Here is a 22,344-nt window from a genome sequence, read left to right as displayed (position 1 = left end):
GTGCCCTTCATTAGCTATCTCTTCTGTGACCTGAATTGACCTCATACTAGGTGGCTGCATTAATAGGCAAAGAAAAGGGCATAGCCTTCCCAGTAATTAAGTAAACACTGCATATTCAAAGAAGGCTACAACCTAATTTTTATCTCTGTTTTCTACAGTGAAATCATCTCATTTTAAAGGCTAAATTAATAACTGCATAAATCAAGACGTGTTTGTGGCTTCATAACAAAATTAACTTCTCTTGATATTCTTCCTGTGACATTTCCTCCTAGAAACCCACATTTAATCTTTTTTGTTATAACAACCAAGGGAAATTCATTTTTGTGATCTGTTCTTTAATAGCTAAGAGTCGGGTTTTTTCCTCCCTTGACCTTGCCAATTCCCAATTTACGAGAAACTATCCTAGATTTATCTTTGTAGAGGTGCCCAGTACTTGCGGTACTGGAATCAAGATAAAATCACAAGGCAGGGTCAGATACTGCGATTATTAAATTAATATTGGTAGGAGGGGTAATTTACAAAGCAATACATAAATGTGACAGAAACTTCCTTGAGAAGCTTTGGTTATTTTTTTAATATAGAAAATCTGTATTTGCTGACCTAGAAAAAAATAATCTTCTAGGGCAGTAATAAGTGGAGAATAGTAAGTAGGAGACAAGGGAGATGAATAATGTAAATACAGACTAAAATTTGGACTACGTTTAGTAGCAGTACTTTTACAGGCAGTGTTCATATATACCTGTCAAGTATAAGATGAAGTTCCATGTAGCTTTATGATAGGAAGAGCCCTCAGCCACTCCAGCAGCCTACTAATAATTTCAATAGACTGTTTTCTTTATCAAGCATCTCTTTCTTTTAACTGTTCCATCTCCATCGTCTCCAAATCTGTAACAGAAAGTTCTTCCATCTTCTAGAAAATACATAGTAGATGCATTTGCTATAACTTTTGCTTTTTCAGCAGAACAGGATAGCATTGCAAAGTAGATTTAATAAAATAATTAATTACAGACATTAATGGAAGGGTTCCCCATGTGCCTGAGGAATTCTGAGAGTTGAAATCTACACATTGTAAAGGCTCTGAAATTGAGAATGAAATGGCTGAGGGGAATCACTTGGGATTTTGGAGCAAGAAGCTACCAATATTTATTTATTTGTTTGCTTGCTTGCTTGCTTGCTTGCTTGTTTGTTTGTTTTATTTGTCAAGAATGTATTAGGTAATTTATATAATTATAAGCATGAATTAAATACATAAAATAGATACAAGTAGAGGAAACATTAGGACAGGGACAGTGCTCTTATGCACACCCCTTACAGACCTCTTAGGAATGGGGTGAGGTCAACAGTAGACAGTCTTAGCTTAAAATTTTTAGTTGACATTCTGCTCTGTTTCTCCATAATACCCAAATCAAAAGAGGCTATGTTGTGTCATAACTGCATAACATGTCTGGGTGCAGTGATGGGTGGAAGTGAGGGAGTAAACATCTACCGATTTTGTGGGAGGGAGTTTTCCCAGGCTTGGAAATTGGGGTGATTGATCTGTTCTGCAAGGGTTGCACTCCCTTGGAAAGAATAGCAACAGCACTTAGATTTATATACCACTTCACAGTGCTTTACAGCCTCTCTAAGCACTTTACAGAATCAGCATATTGCCCCCAATAATCTGGATCCTCATTTTACCAACCTGGGAAGGATGGAAGGCTGAGGATGGACCTTGAGCCGGTGAGATTTGAACTGCCAAACTTCTGGCAGCCGGCAGTCAGCAGAAGTAGCCTGCAGGACTGCACTCTAACTACTGGGCCACCATGGCTCAGAATAAGTATATAGGCTTGAGAGTGTTGATAGAATCATCATTGTAATTGGAGGCTAGGGATGCCTATTATTAATTCTGTTCAATATGCACTCAATACCTGTTCATGGATAAGGATAGCCAAGCTACAACTGTTCATGCATTGATAACCTCACATTTAGATCATTTACATGGAGTTACGTTTGCACTTGGTCCAAATGTTGTATTTGGTGCAGATTACAGCAGCCAATTTGTTGGCCTGGCCACATTTACCTTAATGCATATCTTGAAACAATTTCATATTGGCCACTTAACTACCAAGTCAGGTTCAGGGACATGGATATTTCTCAGATTGCTGCTGACCTTATAATTGATTGATTGATTGATTTGATTTCTATAGCTGTCCATCTCAATGACTTTTGGTAGCTTACAATTCAAAAAGATTTAGCCAGTCATTGAGATTCTCTGCTTCATCTAGTGAGGACGGTTGAGTCTCATGAACTGACCCTATCCATGGTACTTACCCACACTTTGGAATGCTGGAAGAATACTTCATTTTCTTCCTCTCATCTCCTATAAATCAATGGTGCTTTAAGGATCTATTTTGTATATATTTTATTGTTACTTTTATTGTACACTTCTCTGAGATGCTTTGGCAAAAGGAGGGCTCTATAAGTATATTGGGTAAATAAGATAAACAGACAATGGATTTTATGCTAATTTGTAATATCTATCTATCTATCTATCTATCAACTATCCCAAATCAAATTTGTTAGTCACTACATTCAATACAACTCTTTACCTCAATCCATTTTATTAAATAGACATGTATTGGTTTGAGCTTTGCCATTACTGCCATGTTGCCATCTCTGAAGAAATAGTCTGAGACTAGAGTTTCACTAAGGCCAGCATCAGCATGGACTTGTTTCAAGATTACGTATAATTGATTTTATTCTTTCTTCATACAGATGAATGATGTCCTGCTGTATACATATCCCCAGAAAGATGGCAAATATCGCCTTAAAAACACATTGGCTGTGTCAGGCATGAAGGTAAAAAGGAGAATATGTGTAGCTCAGGGTTGAAATGAGGGGTCCTTGGTGCTCTCTGAGCTTGCTTGTTTTCTTGCAAATGTTTCACTACCCAAACTAGGTAACTTCATCATTGCACTGATGAAGTTACCTAGTTTGGATAATGATATGTCTGCAAGGAAACAAGCAAGCTCAGAAAGCACCAAGGATCCCCCTGAAAGTATTCACCCTTTTTAAAAATGTATTATTGTATTTTGTTCATCTAAAACTTCTTTGTTCTGAATAAAACTAAAATAAAATGGAACACATATATTGTCCAATCAGGATACCTTTCTTCCTTTCTCCATAACTACTAGGATTTGCTAATGCTATAGGAGAAAGGGACTTCACAGTCAATCACTGTGTAGTGAAGAGTTCTGTTGAATTTGCAAAACACAAAATGCAGAACACAGAAAACAATATTTCGATGAGATTTTTCTGGAACATTGTAATGATTGATCTTCTACTTTACTATTTATCTCCATGTGATTCACCATTTTTTTCACATTTTTAAAAATTTGATCAGAAGGAAATCAGCAGACGTGGCTGCACAGAAATAGAAAACACAACTAAGCAATGCATACCATTTTAGTGTAATTTATTTGTAGTTTTTTTTAAAAAAAGTATTGCTTTTTCACAATCATACTTAACGGGTCTGACTCTTCAATTATTAATGATTTCCTGCTTTAAGAAAAAATAAAGCTTCTCCAGTAAACAATAAACCAGTGACCAGCTTCACTTTGTTATCCTGGAAAACACTGTGAAAATTGTTAATTTTATTGTTTTGTAATCATTCTGGTAATGTTTCTGGATTAATAGAACCCAATATAAATTGAGACAAACTCATATAATCTGGGGGAAAAGGAGAAGGGAATGGCAGAGGTTGAGATGATTAGAACATGAATTTAGACAAACTCTGGGAGACAGCAGAGGACAAGTGAGCCTGGAGTGCTGTGGTTTCATGTGGTTATGAAGAATTGGATACAATTTAGTGACTGAACAACAATATATAGTCTGGATTAATTGGAGAAGCACATAGTCTTTTGCAGCTTTTTTATCATCAAACTGTAATCCTGAATGTGACCAAAAAGGATAATAATTATCATGTTTAAAAAATTTGATATAAATTCAATTTAAATGTAATTCAATTTAAATGTGATTTTCCTATGTATTTTTGAGTGTGACTTGTAGCACAGCCCTCATATGCAAATTATTACTGTTGTTGTTGTTACTTTATTAAAATTGATATGCTGCCTGACTGTCTGTGGCTCAGTATGGTACAGGGCAGTGGTGGGTTGCCCCTGGTTCGGTCCGGTTCTATAGAACTGATAGTAAAACCGGTGGGAGGCTCCACCCACCTGCCACGACGTCATCACGGGTGATCTGTGCATGTGCAGAAGCTTCTGCGCATGCACAGAAGTGTGTGCGAGAGCAAAGCAAGCGTGTGTGCACACTCCCGTTGTGAACCGGTAGTAAAGGTAAGTAGAACCCACTCCTGGTACAGGGTTTTTCACCTCTGACTTAGTGACTTATTTTGGTTTAAGCAAAGCACTAACTGAAGAGTTGGCTAGGTGTTGACAACAGATGTAGTCACACCTCTTTGGAAAAGGGACTGAGTGCTCATCAAATTGAAGTGTAATTTCAGTTGAGGCTACATAAGAATCTGGCCTGATAATTTTCAATAGTGTTTGTGTTGTAAATTTTGAATCCTGAAAACTGGAAAATAGGTATGGGATTTAGAAATACTTTTATAGTATATATAATTAAATTGAGGTGAAGCAACAAGACTGAACAGAATAAAAATCAAAAACTTTGGCAAAAAATATCAGATCCACCAGTACAGCATGAAGCATAAAACTAACTTGGCAAATATCCCATAAAATGAATCTCTAGATTGCAATTAGTCACACAAGCTAAACATTATTCGATAATGAGATATGATTGTAAAAGGGTGATTTTAGTGTTATTAAATACTTGAAGTTCACAAAAAAGCAATAATCAGTAGTAGTCTACAAGTAGAAAGATTAAAAGAAAAATATAATATGAAAAATAAGTTGTATCAGAAAATGTTGAAGAAATTTATTACATTTAATAAGAAGAAAAGATTTAATGGGAACACAGTCACAATCTTCAAAAAGCAAAATAATTGCCACAATAATAAAATGTTTTAATGCTGATTGGTGTACTACTTCTGATGGATTAAACTTTCAGGAAGGTGAGTTTAATTGAACATTAGAATACACTTCTTAATAGTAACAGCACTTCAGCTATGGAATCATTTATCTATGCTAAACAAATGATTGGGGTTTTTTTTAGTTGAGAGAACTCTTCAAATAGATGCTTCAAACAGAAGCTTGGATATGTTCTGGTATATTGGGCCTGCCTGCATTGAGCTGGGCTTTGGATTAGATGCACAAAATACCCCCACCCCACCTCACCCCCAGTCTCTGAGTTTATGAAAAAAAGAAGTGAGATTAAGGTTCATAAAATTTTATTCCAATAAATGAGACAGGTGATTCAAGCATAAATAGTCATTTGAGCAGGACAAACTTACAAGTTTTCTTTGGAGAATGTGCCTTCATAGTCTCTTATTTTGAGATGTGGTGAATCAATTTTTTGTTTCACATCTTTCATGGTCATATATTAAAACCTCTACCAGGTTGTTATCTTCGTCCTCATAGGGCATGAAAGTAACTTTCACTTTCTTTAAGATATCCATCACTTTAATGAGCCACGGTGGTGCAGTGGTTAGAGTACAGTACTGCAGACTACTTCTGCTGATCACCAGCTGTCAGCAGTTTGGTAGATCGAAGCTCACCAAGCTCAAGGTTGATTTAGCCTTCCAACCTTCCGAGGTCGGTAAAATGAGGACCCAGATTGTTTGGAGGGCAATATGCTGACTCTATAATTAGAGAGGGCTGTAAAGCACTATGAAGCGGTATATAAGTCTAAGTGCTATTGCTATTAATATCATAAAGAGAAGCTCAACTCTATGTGGATGTTCTAAGAAGCATTTGCAAAGAACAGCATGTTGCTTTTGGTACATGAAAAAGAAAAATGTATATCTCCCAAATATTTGCATATTTGGGAGATAAATTAAGGTGCCTCCTTCCTTCAGACAAATGCCATTTCTTTTTAGGTCAGCCGTCCAGCAACAAAAAAGGCTCAGAATGTTCTGAAGATTGAATATGCTGAAAATTGCCTAACTCTATCTGCAAGGTAGGCTATGTTGTACAGTATTCAATCATTTGTTTTTATTGAATGTGTGGGCCGACACATTTGTTCCCCAAGATCTCATTAATGTCTTGCTATATTTAAACTCCAATAATGTCCATGGTGTTCTATTGAATAACACTCAATGTTTGACCATAAAATAAGCATCCATTTTAACTGAAGAATCAAAAGATACAGCAATTTCTATGCTCCTCAGGTGCCAAAAGCACTTCAGAAGTACTTAGACATAAAAGGAAGAGTAGAAAAATATATTTCTAATAGACATATGGCCTGCTTCTTCATCTTTTGTAACTTTTTTTCCCCTGTCATGCTTTCCCTGTCATTCTCTGCTTATAAGTTCACTTGTCAAATTGTGTCCCTGAGGTGATTGGAGGGCTAATGAAATGAAATAATTAGCCAATTCTACTCAGTGGGTTTAAGTGCGTTTTTATAGCACTTAAATGACAGAAGGAAGATTAAAAACTTTGCTGACAACTTAATGGGGTCCCTGTTTAAAAGAAACCATCTTAATGAATTAACCATTATCAAAATCAGAAAGAGCATGCGGTTGAGGACAAAGAAAATCTTGCTGTGTTACTCTGCCTCTTCCACCTGAAAGGAAGGTTTGATGCCTATGCTTTTATTTTCTAACCACTCGCTTCATTTTACTTAAATAATATGGACAATAATATCAATTATAGAAACATGAAACAAAACAGCCCCAGTTGAATCTATGCAGGTAGTCCTCAACTTACAATTACAATTAAACCCAAATTTTCTGTTACTAAGTGAGACATTTGGTAAGTGAGTTTTGCCTCATTTGAAAAATGGTCATGACACTTTTCACACTCCCTGAGAAGCAATGCCCAAAGTCATTGGGTCTCAGGTCCTTAAGAGAGGAAACCTGAATTGAGATATGACACAAGGCCTTCTGCATGCTTTAAGGAATCTTCAAAATTTCCTGAATCTTCAGATTCTTCAGGAATCTGCATTTATTCTCACCCTGCTTTTTAAATGAATTAAACGTAACACAACCTACTGCTGAGTCTCTCACAATTGACATGGATGTGGCAAGGGTGATAACAAGTATTCAGATGGTGCCCATTAGACAACAAAATTAAACTGAAATTAAAAACAAAATTAAACATTTCAAGATAAAATCAGAACACCAGACTAGCTGAGGCCTCTGCTGGTTTCTCATAGTAAACAGTGACCTCTAATGACCAGTTTGCAAAAATATGTGTCTATATTTTCTACTTTTTGTATTATTTGAAAAGTATATTAACTGTGATGAATGTAAGGGCAGTGCTCATTCTCTATTTGTTAGCTTTTGGGAAATAAACATTTCAGACTTCTCTGTTGCTTTAGAAACGGGGACAAGGCTGGCAAGAAAATGCAGACATTAAATAATAGCAGGTTGTAACTTGGATCAAGCTGACTCCTTCCTTTCTCTCGGCAGCTCATGCTCTGAAAGGGACGAGTGGTACAGCTGCATCAGCAGAAGCATCCCAGAAGACCATGGGGCTCACAGCGGAGGTGGCTTTCACAACAGTGTTGAAGTAAGAGAGCATCCCCTCCTCCCATCCCAGCGCCCCCAGTTCTGTGATCTATATGAGTAGGTTTAGGAAAAGAAGTCCTGCATGGTCAGACATTTAGATTACTTTCTTTTTCTTTTTTTTTTAGCAAGGCTGAAGGCCATGCAATACTATATATGTTTCTGCTCCTTATTCAGCTGACTTGAGGTTACTGCTACAATCCCAAAGGTGCTTTTTTCAGTAGCCAACTGGACTTTGTTGTTTTTTCTTTTATTATTATTATTATTATTATTTATTGAATTTCTATACCGCCCTTCTCCCGAAGGACTCAGGGCGGTGAACAAAATAAGATTTCATATACATATAATAATTTTTTTTTAATAAACAGTAAATAATAAATTGAGTCAACTTAGTGTATCTGCTAAGACCTTGGCATAGAATTTAGATGTTTATGCTAGCCCTGCTTGTTGAAACAGAAAGGTCTTCAGGGCACGTCGGAAAGTGCGAAGATCTGGGATTATTCATATTCCAGGGGTATTTTGTTCCAAAGAGTAGGTGCCCCCACAGAGAAGGCTCTCTCTCTTGGAACTACTAGACAACATTGTTTTAATGATGGTACTAAGAGTAGGCCTACTCTGTGAGAGCGTATTGGTTGGTGGGAGGTTATCGGTTGCAGCAGGTGGTCTCGTAAGTACTCAGGTCCTAAACCATGGAGCACTTTAAAGGTAAGAACCAACACCTTGAAGCGCACTCAGAAGGCCACCGGAAGTCAGTGCAGCTCGCGTAGAAGAGGTGTTACATGTGAGCGCCATGTTGCTCCCATAATTAATCGCGCGGCTGCATTCTGGACCAGTTAGAGCTTCCGGGTGCACTTCAAGGGGAGCCCCATGTAGAGAGCATTGCAGTAGTCAAGTTGGGAAATGACAAGCGCTTGAGTGACTGTGCGTAATGTGACTGAGTCCCGGTCTAGAAAGGGACACAATTGATGAATCAGGCAAACCTGATAGAAAGCTCCTCTGGCCACGGCTGTTATATGATCTTCTAAAGACAGTCGTGCATCCAGGAGGATGCCTAAATTGCGAGCTTTCTCTGCGGGGGTCAATGACTCATCCCCAATAGTTAGTGATGGGACTAACTGGCTGTACCGGGATGCCGGCAGCCACAGCCACTCAGTCTTGGAAGGGTTGAGTCGAAGCCTCAACCCCATCCAAACCCGTACGGCCTCAAGGCACCGGGACATCACTTCAAGGGCATCGTTGGGGTGGTTTGTGGTGGAGATGTACAGCTGGGTGTCATCAGCGTACAGATGACATCGCACCCCAAAACCATGGATGATCTCACCCAATGGCTTCACATAAATGTTGAACAGGAGAGGCGAGAGGACCGACCCCTGTGGCACCCCGCAAGTAAGGGGCCTCGAGGTCGATCTCAGTCCACCTGTCAACACTGACTGCGACCTGTCAGAGAGGTAGGATGAGAACCACCGTAATACGGTGCCTCCCACTCCCAGCCACTCCAACCGGTGCAGCATGATACCATGATCAATGGTATCAAAAGCCGCTGAGAGATCTAATAGGACAAGGATAGAGGAACATCCCTTATCCCGAGCCCTCCAGAGATCATCAACCAACGCGACCAATGCTGTTTCTGTGCTGTATCCAGGCCTGAAGCCGGACTGGAATGAGTCTAGATAGACAGCTTCATCCAGGTACTGTGGGAGCTGTCGTGCCACCACACTTTCAACAACCTTCGCTAAAAAGTGAAGGTTGGAGACTGGACGGTAGTTTGCTAAAACAGCCATATCCAGAGAGGGCTTCTTAAGGAGGGGTCTCACCACCACCTCTTTCAAGGCGGGAGGTAAGAATCCCTCACTCAGAGAAGCGTTAATAATTCTCTGGAGCCAGCTACGTGTAACCTCCCGGGTAGCCAGCACTAGCCAGGAAGGGCACGGGTCCAATAAACATGTGGTTGCATTCAGCTTCCCCAGTAACATGTCCATGTCCTCAGGAGTCACAGTATCAAACTCATCCCAGATAGTGTCCTCAAGATCTGCCCTCGTCATTTCATCCGAATTAACCCAGTTAGAGTCCAAGCCTTCCCGAATCTGAGTGATTTTATCGTGCAGATATTGTGCAAAATCCTCAGCTCGTCCTTGCAGAGGGTCTTCCCGGGCTCTCAGCTGGAGTAGAGAGTGAGTAACCCTAAGCAAGGTGGCTGGGCGATTATCTGCCGATGCAATAAGAGCGGAAAAATAGTTACATTTTGCCGCTTTTATCGCCACTAAATAGGTCTTAATATAAGATCTCACTAGTGTTCGGTCAGATTCGGAACGGCTGGTCCTCCAACTGCTCTCTAGGCGTCTTTTCTGACGTTTCATCCCCCTCAGCTCATCAGAGAACCAAAGAGCTGGGTAGGTTCGATGCCAGGTCAGAGGCCGCAAAGGCACGACCCGGTCTAAAGCACCAGCGGCCATCCTATCCCAGGACGCCACTAGGTCTTCAGCCGAGTCATGACCCAAGGTCTCAGGAAATGGCCCAAGATCCATCCGGAACCTATCAGGATCCTTCAGGCGCCTGGGGCGGAACCATTTAATTGATTCCGCCTCCCTGCAGTGGGTTGTAGTGGTCAGAAGGTCAAGCTTAAGGAGAGAATGGTTTCACCATGACAAGGGTTCAATGACTATATCCCCTATATCTAGACCATTCAGCCACATTTTGAAGATGTTTCGCTTCTCATCCAAGGAGCTTCTTCAGTTCTGACAGGATAAAGTGGGGAATGGAAGGATTTATATTCCTTGCAGACAGCTGTTAATTTGCATCCGTTTAGAGAGTCCTTGAAGCACTGGAAGGTTTATCTGTGTCCTCGGGGTCACCTGAGTAGTGCTTCTGGTTCCTGTAGTCTGCAATTTTTTTCTCTGGAAATCCATTCCTACTCCCACACCATTCAAAGAGTGTTCATCCCAAATTGTGTAGAGATTCTCAGTCATTCAGGTCATAGTTGTCCCAAAGGTGTTTTTTCAGGAGGCAACTGGACTTTGTCTTTTTTCTTTTGAAAAAGAAAAAAAATCCCTTCGAATGGTGTGGGAGTAGGAATGGATTTCCAGAAAAAAAAATTGCAGGCTACAGGAACCAGGAGCACTACTCAGGTGACCTTGAGGACACAAAGAAACCTTCAAGTGCTTCAACGACCCTCTAAAACAGGGGTGGGCAACTGTGGCCCTTTTACAACCTGTGGACTTCAACTCCCAGAATTACTGAGACAGCCAAGCTGGCTTAGGAATTCTGGGAGTTGAAGTCCACAGGTTGTAAAAGGGCCATATTTGCCCACCCCTGCTCTAAAAGGATGCAAATTAGAATAGAATAGAATAGAATAGAATAGAATAGAATAGAATAGAATAGAATAGAATAGAACAGAACAGAACAGAACAGAACAGAACAGAACAGAACAGAACAGAACTTTTTATTGGCCAAGTGTGATTGGACACAGGAGGAATTTGTCTTTGGTGCATATGCTCTCACTGTACATAAAAGAAAAGATACGTTCACCAAGAATCATAAGGAACAACAAATTACCAGGTGTCTGCAAAGAATATAAATCCTTCCATTCCCTACTATCCTGTCAGAGCGGAAGAAGCTTATTGGATGAGAAGCGAAATATCTTCAAAAGAAAAAAACAAGAAAGTCCAGTTGCCTCCTGAAAAAGCACTTTTGGGACAACCATGACTTACTATTTTCATTAATTTGTTGTATGTTTAATTTTGTTATTATTATTTGTTATTCTCTTCTGACTAAATTTCTGTGAGGAAGAATATCTTTAATTGGGATTCTACTATATAAAAGACTTCACTCATCAAGTTAAGTTCTTGAGGGAGTGGAAGATATTGGGGTGTTTCTGTTCTGAACTGAAAATGAATTATTTAGAGAATTATAGAATATTTTGCAGAACAACCCAGAAATATGAATATGCTGGAAGAAAGAAGATTCATCCATATCACCATATTCTAAAAACACTATATTCTAAAAACATGTTCATATATCAGGTTGCTTCTCACCTCATGTTTTTAGAGGGAGGAACCATTGGACAAAAATATGTTTATTCATCTAACATACCTACTCTTTTAATGGCACTGGCATAAAAAAAATCCAAATAGTACATGCCCTTGAGGCTCTAGGAATTGCACCTTAGTTTATCCCAAAATCCCTGTCTTAGTTTATCCTATATCCCTGTCTATAAAAGTGAGGTGGAAAATATCAGCAAAATAGCTATTGCAGATATAGCAACTGTCCACCAGTATGTCTGGACAAAACTCTTTCATTATTTCTGTGCAGGTATTCATTTAAAGAAAAGAGTTCCATTTTTAATGTTTTCTTCCTGGGGCAACAAAAGATGTCATCAGAGACATCATGGTGATATAGGAGTGTGTGAAACCAAACACTTTTGATTTGTTTTTGGGAAGATGGGTGGGGAAAAGCAACTTCAGGTGACTATTTCACACCTTAACTCTTTTCCGAAAAGTTCTTATAAGTAAGCACAAATATTTATCCCTGCCACTCAAAGGCATTTGGGATTCAAAAATTTTTACTACAAGTTCTGTGGGCGTGGCTTAATGGGTGTGGCAGGGGAAGGATACTGTAAAATCTCCATTCTCACCCCACTCCAGGGGAAGGTTACTGCAAAATCCCCATTTCCTCCCGATCAGCTGGGACTCGGGAGGCAGAGAATAGATGGGGCGGGGCCAGTCAGAGGTGGTATTTACCGTTTCGCCAAACTACTCAAAATTTCCACTACCGGTTCTCCAGAACTAGTCAGAACCTGCTGAATGCCACCTTTGCTCAGGAGAGTAGAAGGGCTATGTATATGGCTGTAGGCCACAGACTTGAACTTGCCCGTCTTAAAGGAACATCTTATTGTGTTCTGCAGAAAGTGAGTATCTTCCTGATTGTGACATTTCAGTTGAACGTGGGGGCCAGCACTAAAGTCCTTACAAATATTTATTGAAGTGATTCAGATGAGGCATGTCTTCGACATTGTTATAAGGCTAAAAACAAGCCACTGTATTTTATTTTCAGCTTAGGGAAAGACTGGGAATGTCTTTGGGTGAGAGGCCACCAACTTTGGTACCTGTATCTCACGTCATGATGTGTATGAGCTGCGGCTGTGACTTTAAACTCACACTGAGGCGTCACCATTGCCATGCATGCGGGAAGGTAAATATCTCTCTCAAACTGGATGCCTTCTGATCTTTGGCAGCAAAGAAACATCTGCAACCTTAAATACTCAAAGAGCCATTTGGACCCGTTTCCCACAGAAAAAAAAAACACAGGGAACCACAAAACCTGGGTGGGCGTGGCCAGCTCCACATCACTCATTCCCACCCAGTCACATGTTCCCCTAGCCATGCCTACCCAGCTGGTCATTAGGGCAGAGAACCGGTTGTTAAAAAACACCGGGAACCACAAAAATCTTTTCTCTCTTTCTCTTCCCCTCTCTTTCTGTATCTCTCTATGTCTCCCTCTCTCCTCCTCTCTCTCTCCTCCCTCTTTCTCTCTCTCTCCCTCTCTCCCCCCCCCTCTCTGTATCTCGGATTTCCAAGGCCAGGTGAGGAGTGACTGGGAGGGGAGGGTGAGGGGCGGGGCCAGCCAGTGATGGGACAGGGAGCCGCAGCAGAGGGCCAAAAGAGCCACGGGTTGCTGACACCTGTTATAGTACATTACAATTCCCATCAATTCATTACCAGGAAGGGAACCTCATTTTTAAAATAGATTGTAGTAAAAGGTTTATCTTCTGTAAGCAGCTACTCCACAAAAATCCAGTTTGGCTAGTTGGTAATTAGATATGAGTTTAAATCATCATAGTTTTTAAAAGCCCTAGATAAAATTCATTGAGTGAACTTCTCTGAAAAGTTTGTGCTCATTAGGTATTAAGAATGCTAGAACTGATCTCAGTTAATAAATCTGGCATATAAATCTCCAAACAAATTTAAGCAAGGCATTACACTCAGATATTTACTATATTCTGCTAAAAGGATTCACTCTAACCTCCTATTTGCCATCCATTACAATTCTGAAATTTCATAAGGTCTTCACTTTAGTCAGGCTGGATGCATTGCCTTCAGCAGTCCTTTGTGGTGATGACTCACTAGAAATGCTAAGCGATATGCTACTGTGCTTTATTCTAGACCAGGGGTCTCAAATCTTGGCAACTTTCAGCCTGGAGGACTTTAACTCCCAGAATTCCCCAGCCAGCAAAGCTGGCTGGGGAATTCTGAGAGTTGAAGTCTGCCAGGCTGAAAGTTGCCAAGGTTGGAGACCCCTGGTCTAGACAAACCTTCATTTATCAAATCTTAAAAGAAATTTCCAGAAGGGAGTGGAATTTATACTTAATGTTACTTATTTTGGAAAAGGTCTCAAAAATATCTTCCCAAGCTACCCAGGTTTGTGCTACCATTTGTACAATAGGCCACACCATTAAGTTTGGAACTTCTTATAGCACCATTTTATTCTCTTTTATTTTACGTCTTCTAAATTATTTTAGATCCTATTATACTTATTGTTTTTCTGTTTTATAGAGAGATAAGTATTTAGAATTTTACTATTAAGTATCTTATTGTATCTGGCTTTCGGACTGTAATAAATTGATTTAATTTGACTGATAGGATGTCAGTTTGGTATCAATATCTCCTTCAATTAGGATATATTTGTTCCCCACATTATAGTTACTTTTTGTTTTGTTTTTAGGTAGTGTGTCTATTTTTAATTTGAACATCACCCGGAGTCAGTATTGAGTTGGGCAGCCTTACAAATTTAAATAATAAATTATATATAAATAGTGTGATTACTTTAAGAATGTCATACAGAATTTGATCCTGTCTTAGTCACTTCATAAAATAAAATTATTGTAATTTTGTCCATTTGTCTATTCTGTGACAGATGTGACTGTTATTTCTTGTTTGGAATTACAGCTTCTTACTTCATTTTTATGTGCAATGTATGACGTGTTCGGATATCAATCATTCTTCAACACTTGAAAGAGGCCTGTAATAGTTGATCCTTGCTCTAACACTGGTGCTATTACACTATCATCCATTTTAGAAGATTAATACAAAGCAGTTTCATTAGAAAGAGCAATAAATGTGACAACTGCATTTTACTGTAAGATGATAAAATGTATAATGTTAAAGATATATTAAAATGAATTAAATATTAAGGTAAATTGGGTCATCCTATCCTCTTACTGAGGGAGGTGATCTTAGTTTAAGGGTAACTTTCATAGAATAATTAATAGAAATAGCAATAGCAATAGCATTTAGGCTTCACAGTGCTTTACAGCCCTCTTTAAGCAGTTTACAGAGTCTGCATATTGCCCCCCAACAATCTGAGTCCTCATTTTTTCAGCCTCGGAAAGATAAAAGGCTGAGTTAACCTTCAGCTGGTCAGAATCGAAATGCCGAACTGCTGGCAGCTGACTGTCAGCAGAAATAGCCTGCAGTACTGCATTCTAACCACTGTGCCACCACGGCTCTTACCATTTATGTACATGTATTTGTACATATGTGTGTGTTCGTGTGTGAATGTGTATGTGTGTATGTGGTTGCATGGCATTAGAACTGAATGATCTTCATGTCACTTCCAACTTTTATTCATACTTTTCTGACTTAACCTAGACAGTATGTACCATATCTTGTGTTCATGTAGATTATATGCCGAAATTGTTCAAGAAACAAGTATCCTCTGAAGTACCTCAAAGACCGATTAGCAAAAGTTTGTGATGGCTGCTACACAGAACTGAAAAGCAGAGGTGAATCCTTTTTGCCCATTGGAAACATTGGGGTCTCTGTTGGCAAAGGTAACTTTTGCAAGTTGTGAGTGCTCCAAACTATAGATTTTTAAGGAGAGATTGGACAGCCATTTGTCTCAATTGCCATAGAACCTCCTGCTTGAGCAGGGCGTTGGATTGTGTTATTCTGTTCCTGTTCAGAGTTTCCCCTCCCTTCAAACAGAAACTAATATTCTTATTAGGAACCAATATTTTCAATGGGAGTCTTGTGGAGCTCATTCATATTTGTGAGCTGCTTAGAAAGGAAGAATTTTATTCTACAAGGGTGGGACACAATTAGATATAGCCCAACTTCCTGAGGGTTATATCTATATAACCCAGTTCTATTGTTAAATATGAAGTTATTGAAATCCACACCATTCAGAATTTATCTCGAAAGCAAACTGTAAAAAAATAGCTTTGATTAGAGGGAAATTTCTTTTTTTGGTTTTAACTTGATCAGAATAAATGGTCTTTCATGGATAAAAATTAAAGATCCAAAGTAGTGTTGAGATGACACATTGCTCACAATAAGGTCATTACAGTTGGATATAAAGCCTGAAGTCATATATTAAATAAACCTTTCCTGTTTCTACTATTGCAGAGCGGCCGATAAGCATAAGCTTCCCTACAAGTTCATCCAGGTTTTCAGGCAGTGCCTTCTCTTCTGTATTCCACAATATCCACTATTCTTCCTTCAAAAGACAAAAGAAAATTCCTTCAGCTCTTTTGGAGGTAAGATAAGGATGCCTGCAAAAAATGCAGTGAAATTGCAGACAGGACATTTTTGCTATATGATCATTCGTACTTATTACAATGCATATCTGGACAGCTTGGTGCAGCGGTGAAATCCGGCTCGCCGAACCAATAGCGCCTGTGGCGGGAGGCTCCGCCCACCTGCCGGGACGTCATTACGTCCCATTTTTTTACCATCTGTGCATGTGCAGAAGGTTCTGCACATGTACAAAAGAAATGCGTGCGTGTAGTGCATGCATGCTCCTGCGCACTCCCATTCCTGAACCGGTAGCAAAGGTAAGTGGATTTCACCGCTGGCTTGGTGCATCATTATCTCTTTTGTGTGTGGTGGGGAAGGTGTGGGGGGAATTCTTCTGCAAAGAAAGAATTTTGGAACTGATATTTTGGAATTGGGTATGTCTAGTCTAGTGAAAAGAAGGACCAGGGGAGACATGATAGCAGTGTTCCAATATCTGAAGGGCTGTAACAAAGAAGAGGGGATCAAGCTATTCTCCAAAGTCCCAAAAATGCTTTTTTCAAGAAGTAACTGGACTTTCTGGTTTTTCTTTGAAGACGTTTTGCTTCTCATCCAAGAAGCTTCTTCAGCTCTTCAACTCAGAGCTGAAGAAACTTCTTAGATGAGAAGCGAAACGTCTTCAAACTAAAATCAGAAAGTCCAGTTGCCTCTTGAAAAAAAGCATCTTTGGAACAACCATGACTTGGATGACTGAGAATCTCCACAGACTATTCTCCAAAGCATCAGAAGGCAAAACAAGAAACAATGAATGGAAACTAATGAAGGAGAGAAGCAACCTAGAACTAAGGTGAAATTTCCTGACAATGAGAACAATTAAACAGTGGAACTCCTTGCTTCAGAAGTTGTGGGTGCTCCATCACTGGAATTTTCAGAGACTGGACAGCCACTTGTCTGGAATGGTATAGGATCTCCTGTCTGAGCAGGGCGTTGGGCTAGAAGACCTCCAAGATTCCTTCCAGCTCTCTCTCTTCTCAAGGAAAGGAAGAAATGTTATAACACAGATCACCCAAGATCATATTTCCCCTTGAAAATATCGCTTAAAATAATAATAAAAGCTTTCTTTATATAATGTTAAAAGTCAAATTCTTATCATTACTTGCAATAATAATTCATTTAGTCATTTACTTAATGACTTACTTTCCTATCAGTGTTAACTGTGACCTGTATAAATCCTTCTCTGACACCACAAGAGGGTGCTATGTAGTTATCCAAATAAATATCAGTCTCAAGGTTTCAAATGCAATGGATTACGCAAAATGCTGCTTTTTAATCAAAGATGGTTTTTAAAATACAGATCAAAAGTATAGCATATGCTGATACTAATCATTTTTTTTCATTCAGAAGTCCCAAGTGTCAAAATACCTGTAAATACAGATGTCCCTTTTCACAATGATGTACCAATGTTTTCCATAGAAATATCCATTTATTGCTATAGACACAGTCAAATTTCATAATATTTGAGAGCTAATTAGTTCTATGCTGCTGGACATGGGGATCTCCAAGATTCATATATTCATTCACGTGCAATCATTGTATGTGTTCTGATATACTGGCTTCCAAAATCATTATCCTGGGTTTTTTTGTGGAAATAAAAGTCCCAATTTAAATAAACATAAAAGCATAGTAACAGAATTAATACTATAAGACTGCTGTTGTTTTGTCATTTTAATAAAATGCCTAATAACTCACACATCAACATAGCTCCAAGAAATTTTTAAAAAGTGTTTGTTCTACATCATTGCAACCAGTATGAATGCTTAGGAAACCCAAAGGTGCTTTTTTTCAAGAGGTACTTTCTGGTTTTTCTTTGAAGACGTTTCACTTCTCATCCAAGAAGCTTCTTCAGACTAGTTGCCTCTTGAAAAAAAGTACCTTTGGGACAACCATGACCTGGATGACTGAGACTGTCCATAGACACTTGTTTAGGAAAAGTATAAATCTTCAATATGCAGTGTAGAAAAGTGGGGAAGATTCTTGGTAATTTAGATCTCTTCAATTCCTAAGTATCTGATGTTACAACAGTTTTGATTCCCTTTCATTCATTCATGTAGGTGGCAGCTTCAGGAGAAGGTTCTTCTATCAATGGGTATCTCAGCAGATGCAAGAGAGGGAAAAGGCACTGGAAAAAGTTGTGGTTTGTTATCAAAGGAAAAGTGCTCTACACATACACAGCAAATGAAGTAAGTTTTGGTGTCTGGGGAGGGGGAGTATTTCCAAACTATTCAGAACTTACAACATAGACAAGATTGAGATGTATACTTTTTATACCAGCCAGGTTGGTTAGTTTTGAAAAAGCCAAACTAGTCAGAGCTGCTTAGTGATTGAAAATCTTAGAATGTAGGCAAAGCAGGAAAGTCACAAAAACCTACTGGAAGAAATTGTTTCTGTATAGTTGCCAAGAAAAACTACACGAATGTGTCCATCATATGGAGTCAGTTTTAACTCAAAGGAGTCTTTACTTGTCGCAGCAGATTCTAGTAGTTACCAACCTTGGTTGGTCTTGCAAAAAGCTAAGCAGAATTGGATCGGTTTAGTTCTTGGGTGCAACAAGACCACTAAAAAAAAAATCCCATGTTTGTGAAATGGAGATTGAGAATTCAGAACAAAATTCTGAGCAAAAGCAATGGCAAATCACGTGGGTACCATTCCCAAGAAACCAAAATGTATGTGCTGATGCAGTTGCTAGAAGTCAAGCTCAGCCATTATATTTTCCAAATCTGGAAAATACTAAAGCATGCCACTGATTTGTCTAGCATTATCGGAAGAAAAATCCCCTTGTTTATTATTTGAAAGATAACTTTATTTAAATTTTATGAGCAATCACAAAAATCCAGAAAAACAAAGGAGAGTTTCTCTATTTTATGAGAGCATTCCTCTCTGTGTGTAAGTCCTCTCTTCCTCTAAAGCCCATTTCCCCTTTTGCACTGATTTCAGGACAAAGTCGCCACTGAGAGTATGCCTTTGCTGGGTTTCACAATTGTCCCAGAAAAGGAAGATCGAAATATGGATGCAGTTTTCCATCTTTACCACAAGCAAACTCTGTTTTATAGCTTCCGAGCAGAGGATAATAATTCAGCACAGAGGTACTAGGTGTTGATCTGCCTGGAATAACATACTAACCAGTGAAAAAAAAAATGCCTGCAGTGCTTCTCACTTCTCTTACAAACTTTTTCAATGCTGCTAAACAGAAATTACTGCTTTTGTGTAAACTTTTGGCAATGACAGCTTTAACGCAAAGAGTCAATAAGCATTAACAACTTGGCTGTGGCAAAATGCTGGGGATGGTTTCAGACGAGGTAGCTTTGTGTATATAAATACATTTCCTTTATTTGTGGTCAATGCTCATTTTGCAACCTTAGAAATATTCCCAATAATGCTCTGCTTGAAAAGATTTATGAATGCCATACAATAATGTTGTAGTTATTAACTCATATTTCAGTACCTTCAGTGCATACAACTCAATTCAATGGATCTTAATTAGGAAATGAATTCAATAGGTCACTCCCCATATGGAATTTGAGGTAGCCATTCTTTGTCAGGAAAGCTACAGACAGGACTATTTGCTTGTGTTCATATAGGAATGGGCACAGGAATTGTGTAAATAAGCATTTTTTTTCCCCTTGGAAAATACTTAATACTCAATACTCTTATTTTTTTCACATTTATAGTATAATTTATAATAACTAAATGAATACATTGGACATACAAACAAGAATCCTGAATGCACATATAAATGGGGGAGAGAGGTCAATGCAATTCCTTACATGACAAACGTGTTTTAAGAAGTGTAGTATTAAACTACACTGCATTAAACTGCATATCTCCATATCCTTACTGCTCCATATAGATCTCTTTTTATTATTTTTTATAATTCTAGTTAACAAACAAGGAAAACAGCTGGCTTTCCCACTATAATGCACTAGATGAACAATAAATAGAGATCAACAATTCTCAAAATCAACATTTGTTAAAACAAAGACAAGGTATTTTCATACTGGCTTCCTTAAAAATAAATTTTAAATTCTTTTTTTTCCCCCAGATGGATTGAAGCCATGGAGGAAGCATCTATATTATAGCATCATCCAAGTGGATTCTGATTTAATGCAAGGTTACCCATATATTGGAAAGAACAATATATATAATCCAAATCTGGGTAAACATATGAAAAAGAATATGTAGAAGCCTATAATTTTCCATTCTTAAACCTATCTCCTTGCTGATGGAAACAAAACAAAGGGAATATTTATGGATCCTTTTTATCTTTGCAGGTTCATCATTAAACTGTGTTCTCATCATTTGCATCATGTTTTCAAGAAGTTAAACAAACATATGCATTTCTTCTAAAAGAGTTGTTTACTCATAATTCTGTTTTATTTTTTTTAAGATAACAACAATTTGTGCCAGTCATAAAACTGAGGGTCTTTTACATTAAAATTTTGTTGCCTTTCTTCTTTCTTAAAAGAGGTTTACACTGGCACGCAGTTAAGAATGCTAGAATGAAGGGATATACATAATTTCTACCATAGAAAGTATGTGAAAACTCATTCCAAGCTGGCATTTTAGTGGTTATAGACCTTCTATGGTAATTGTATAGCATTTCTCATAAACAGTGGTAACAGCTTAGCTTTGTTTATTAGGACTCCTAATCCACTCCAAATTCTAATCCAGTTCTTATGAAGACTACCAATTTCTACTTCAAAGGATGTTAAAACATTAATTTATTATAAGCCTTTACAGTTTGTTTAAAATCGATTTACGGTATCTAAATTATATTATTTTAATAGCGGAGAGAAGCAGATCTTATTTATAAATCTTATTCCTAAAATATAATTCTAAACCCAAAACAGGCATCAACTTCAGAAAGGAAGAGCATTTAACTATATTTATTCAATAAACTAGAAAAGCTCTGGAAAGCCTTGCCTAAATCTTATCTTCAACGGTTATATAGGATGTCAGTCTCCAATATTGGAGCAACCAATATTGTTAATGCTATTATGCTATTATCAGCTCAAAAATGATAGTTCAGATTCCATTGTATTTAGCCAGCTGATCAAATGCAAGCATACTGTAGTTGTTGCTATAACTACTACTTCTAATAAAGTACATGGATGGTGTTTGGCAGTAGCCATAGCACCTCATGACTGCATTCATACAACATGCTTAACCAGGTCAATTAAAGTCTTAACAGCTGCATTTGTACAAAATGCTGAATTAGTGTTAGCCTTGATTTGCTTTTGCATGGCTAAACTAACTCAGATCAGTTAGTTTACAGTCCAGTGTATCTCACAATCCTGAATATGAGTTAATCGGTTAATTCATTAACCAAGTTATGATGTTCTATGACAGCAGACACATTATGCTCCAGGGAGTACAAGTAATCAAGGTCTTTAAAGTTTTGCTCTCATTAAAGTTTAGATTATGTGCATAGCCTAAAGGCCAGGTTTTAAATATAACGGGGCTGTGCAAAGCATTTCAAAAAGATGTCTTGCAAAGTTTGATAACCGTAAGTAGAAAGCCCCTCCTTGAAACATTACTGTAAAGCAAAGCAGCCGTGTCCTTGAAAATTTGCAGAGTTGCTTCCAAGGCGGCCCTCTGCTGGCAATGCATCCACAAAAAACTACAAACTGAAACTCACTGAGACGACAAAACAAAACCAATGGGTGATATGTGCACCACACGTGCCCAGATAGTCTGAAATACTCATGTGAGCCTTCCAAAGAATGCAGCAGCTTGAGCCCATGGCAGAAGATGACTTCATTTATATCAACACACCTCCCAAACCACCCCCAAACCACCAAATGCTTGGCACAACAATGAAGCAGAATACCATCAATTAAAGGGGCATAGACCACCTTCTCTCAAAATGTTTTATACCCAAATAAGGTTTAAAGACTAATAGAGCAACACTAATGTGATGCATGATTTGTTGCAGAAACGTTCTGCTACCAATAAAGTGTTTAGGATGGAGATTTCAGTATTATGCTGATCAAACAGCATAACCAATATTATCGCAAAACTGATACAATTCTGCTTGCCATGATGAAACTTGTGAGATTTTTTGTTTCTGATGATGATGATGATGATGATGATAGGGAGCTTAGAAACACCACTCAAAATACAAGATTTAATACCTTTCAATGAAACAGATTTCCA

At 38.5% G+C, this 22,344-nt stretch overlaps 1 protein-coding gene across 1 annotated transcript in view; it reads left to right on the top strand.

The window, feature by feature from the left end:
- The window catches only part of FGD5 (FYVE, RhoGEF and PH domain containing 5), a 144,874-nt gene extending 124,575 nt beyond the window's left edge, over positions 1 to 20,299 (top strand). The window contains exons 12-20 of the mRNA XM_070933600.1: positions 2,755 to 2,838; positions 5,996 to 6,075; positions 7,529 to 7,628; positions 12,674 to 12,811; positions 15,299 to 15,449; positions 16,024 to 16,154; positions 18,243 to 18,371; positions 19,126 to 19,274; positions 20,231 to 20,299. Of these exons, the coding sequence (XP_070789701.1) occupies positions 2,755 to 2,838; positions 5,996 to 6,075; positions 7,529 to 7,628; positions 12,674 to 12,811; positions 15,299 to 15,449; positions 16,024 to 16,154; positions 18,243 to 18,371; positions 19,126 to 19,274; positions 20,231 to 20,267 (999 nt within the window). The 3' untranslated portion in view covers positions 20,268 to 20,299. The remainder of the gene's footprint in view (positions 1 to 2,754; positions 2,839 to 5,995; positions 6,076 to 7,528; positions 7,629 to 12,673; positions 12,812 to 15,298; positions 15,450 to 16,023; positions 16,155 to 18,242; positions 18,372 to 19,125; positions 19,275 to 20,230) is intronic.
- The last annotated feature ends 2,045 nt before the right edge of the window (positions 20,300 to 22,344 follow it).

This window comes from Pituophis catenifer, unplaced genomic scaffold (assembly GCF_029215685.1).
Source record: "Pituophis catenifer annectens isolate HBS135680 unplaced genomic scaffold, rPitCat1.0.hap2 SCAF_2, whole genome shotgun sequence".
Lineage (NCBI taxonomy): Eukaryota > Metazoa > Chordata > Lepidosauria > Squamata > Colubridae > Pituophis > Pituophis catenifer.
This window is presented reverse-complemented; position numbering and strand designations above follow the sequence as displayed.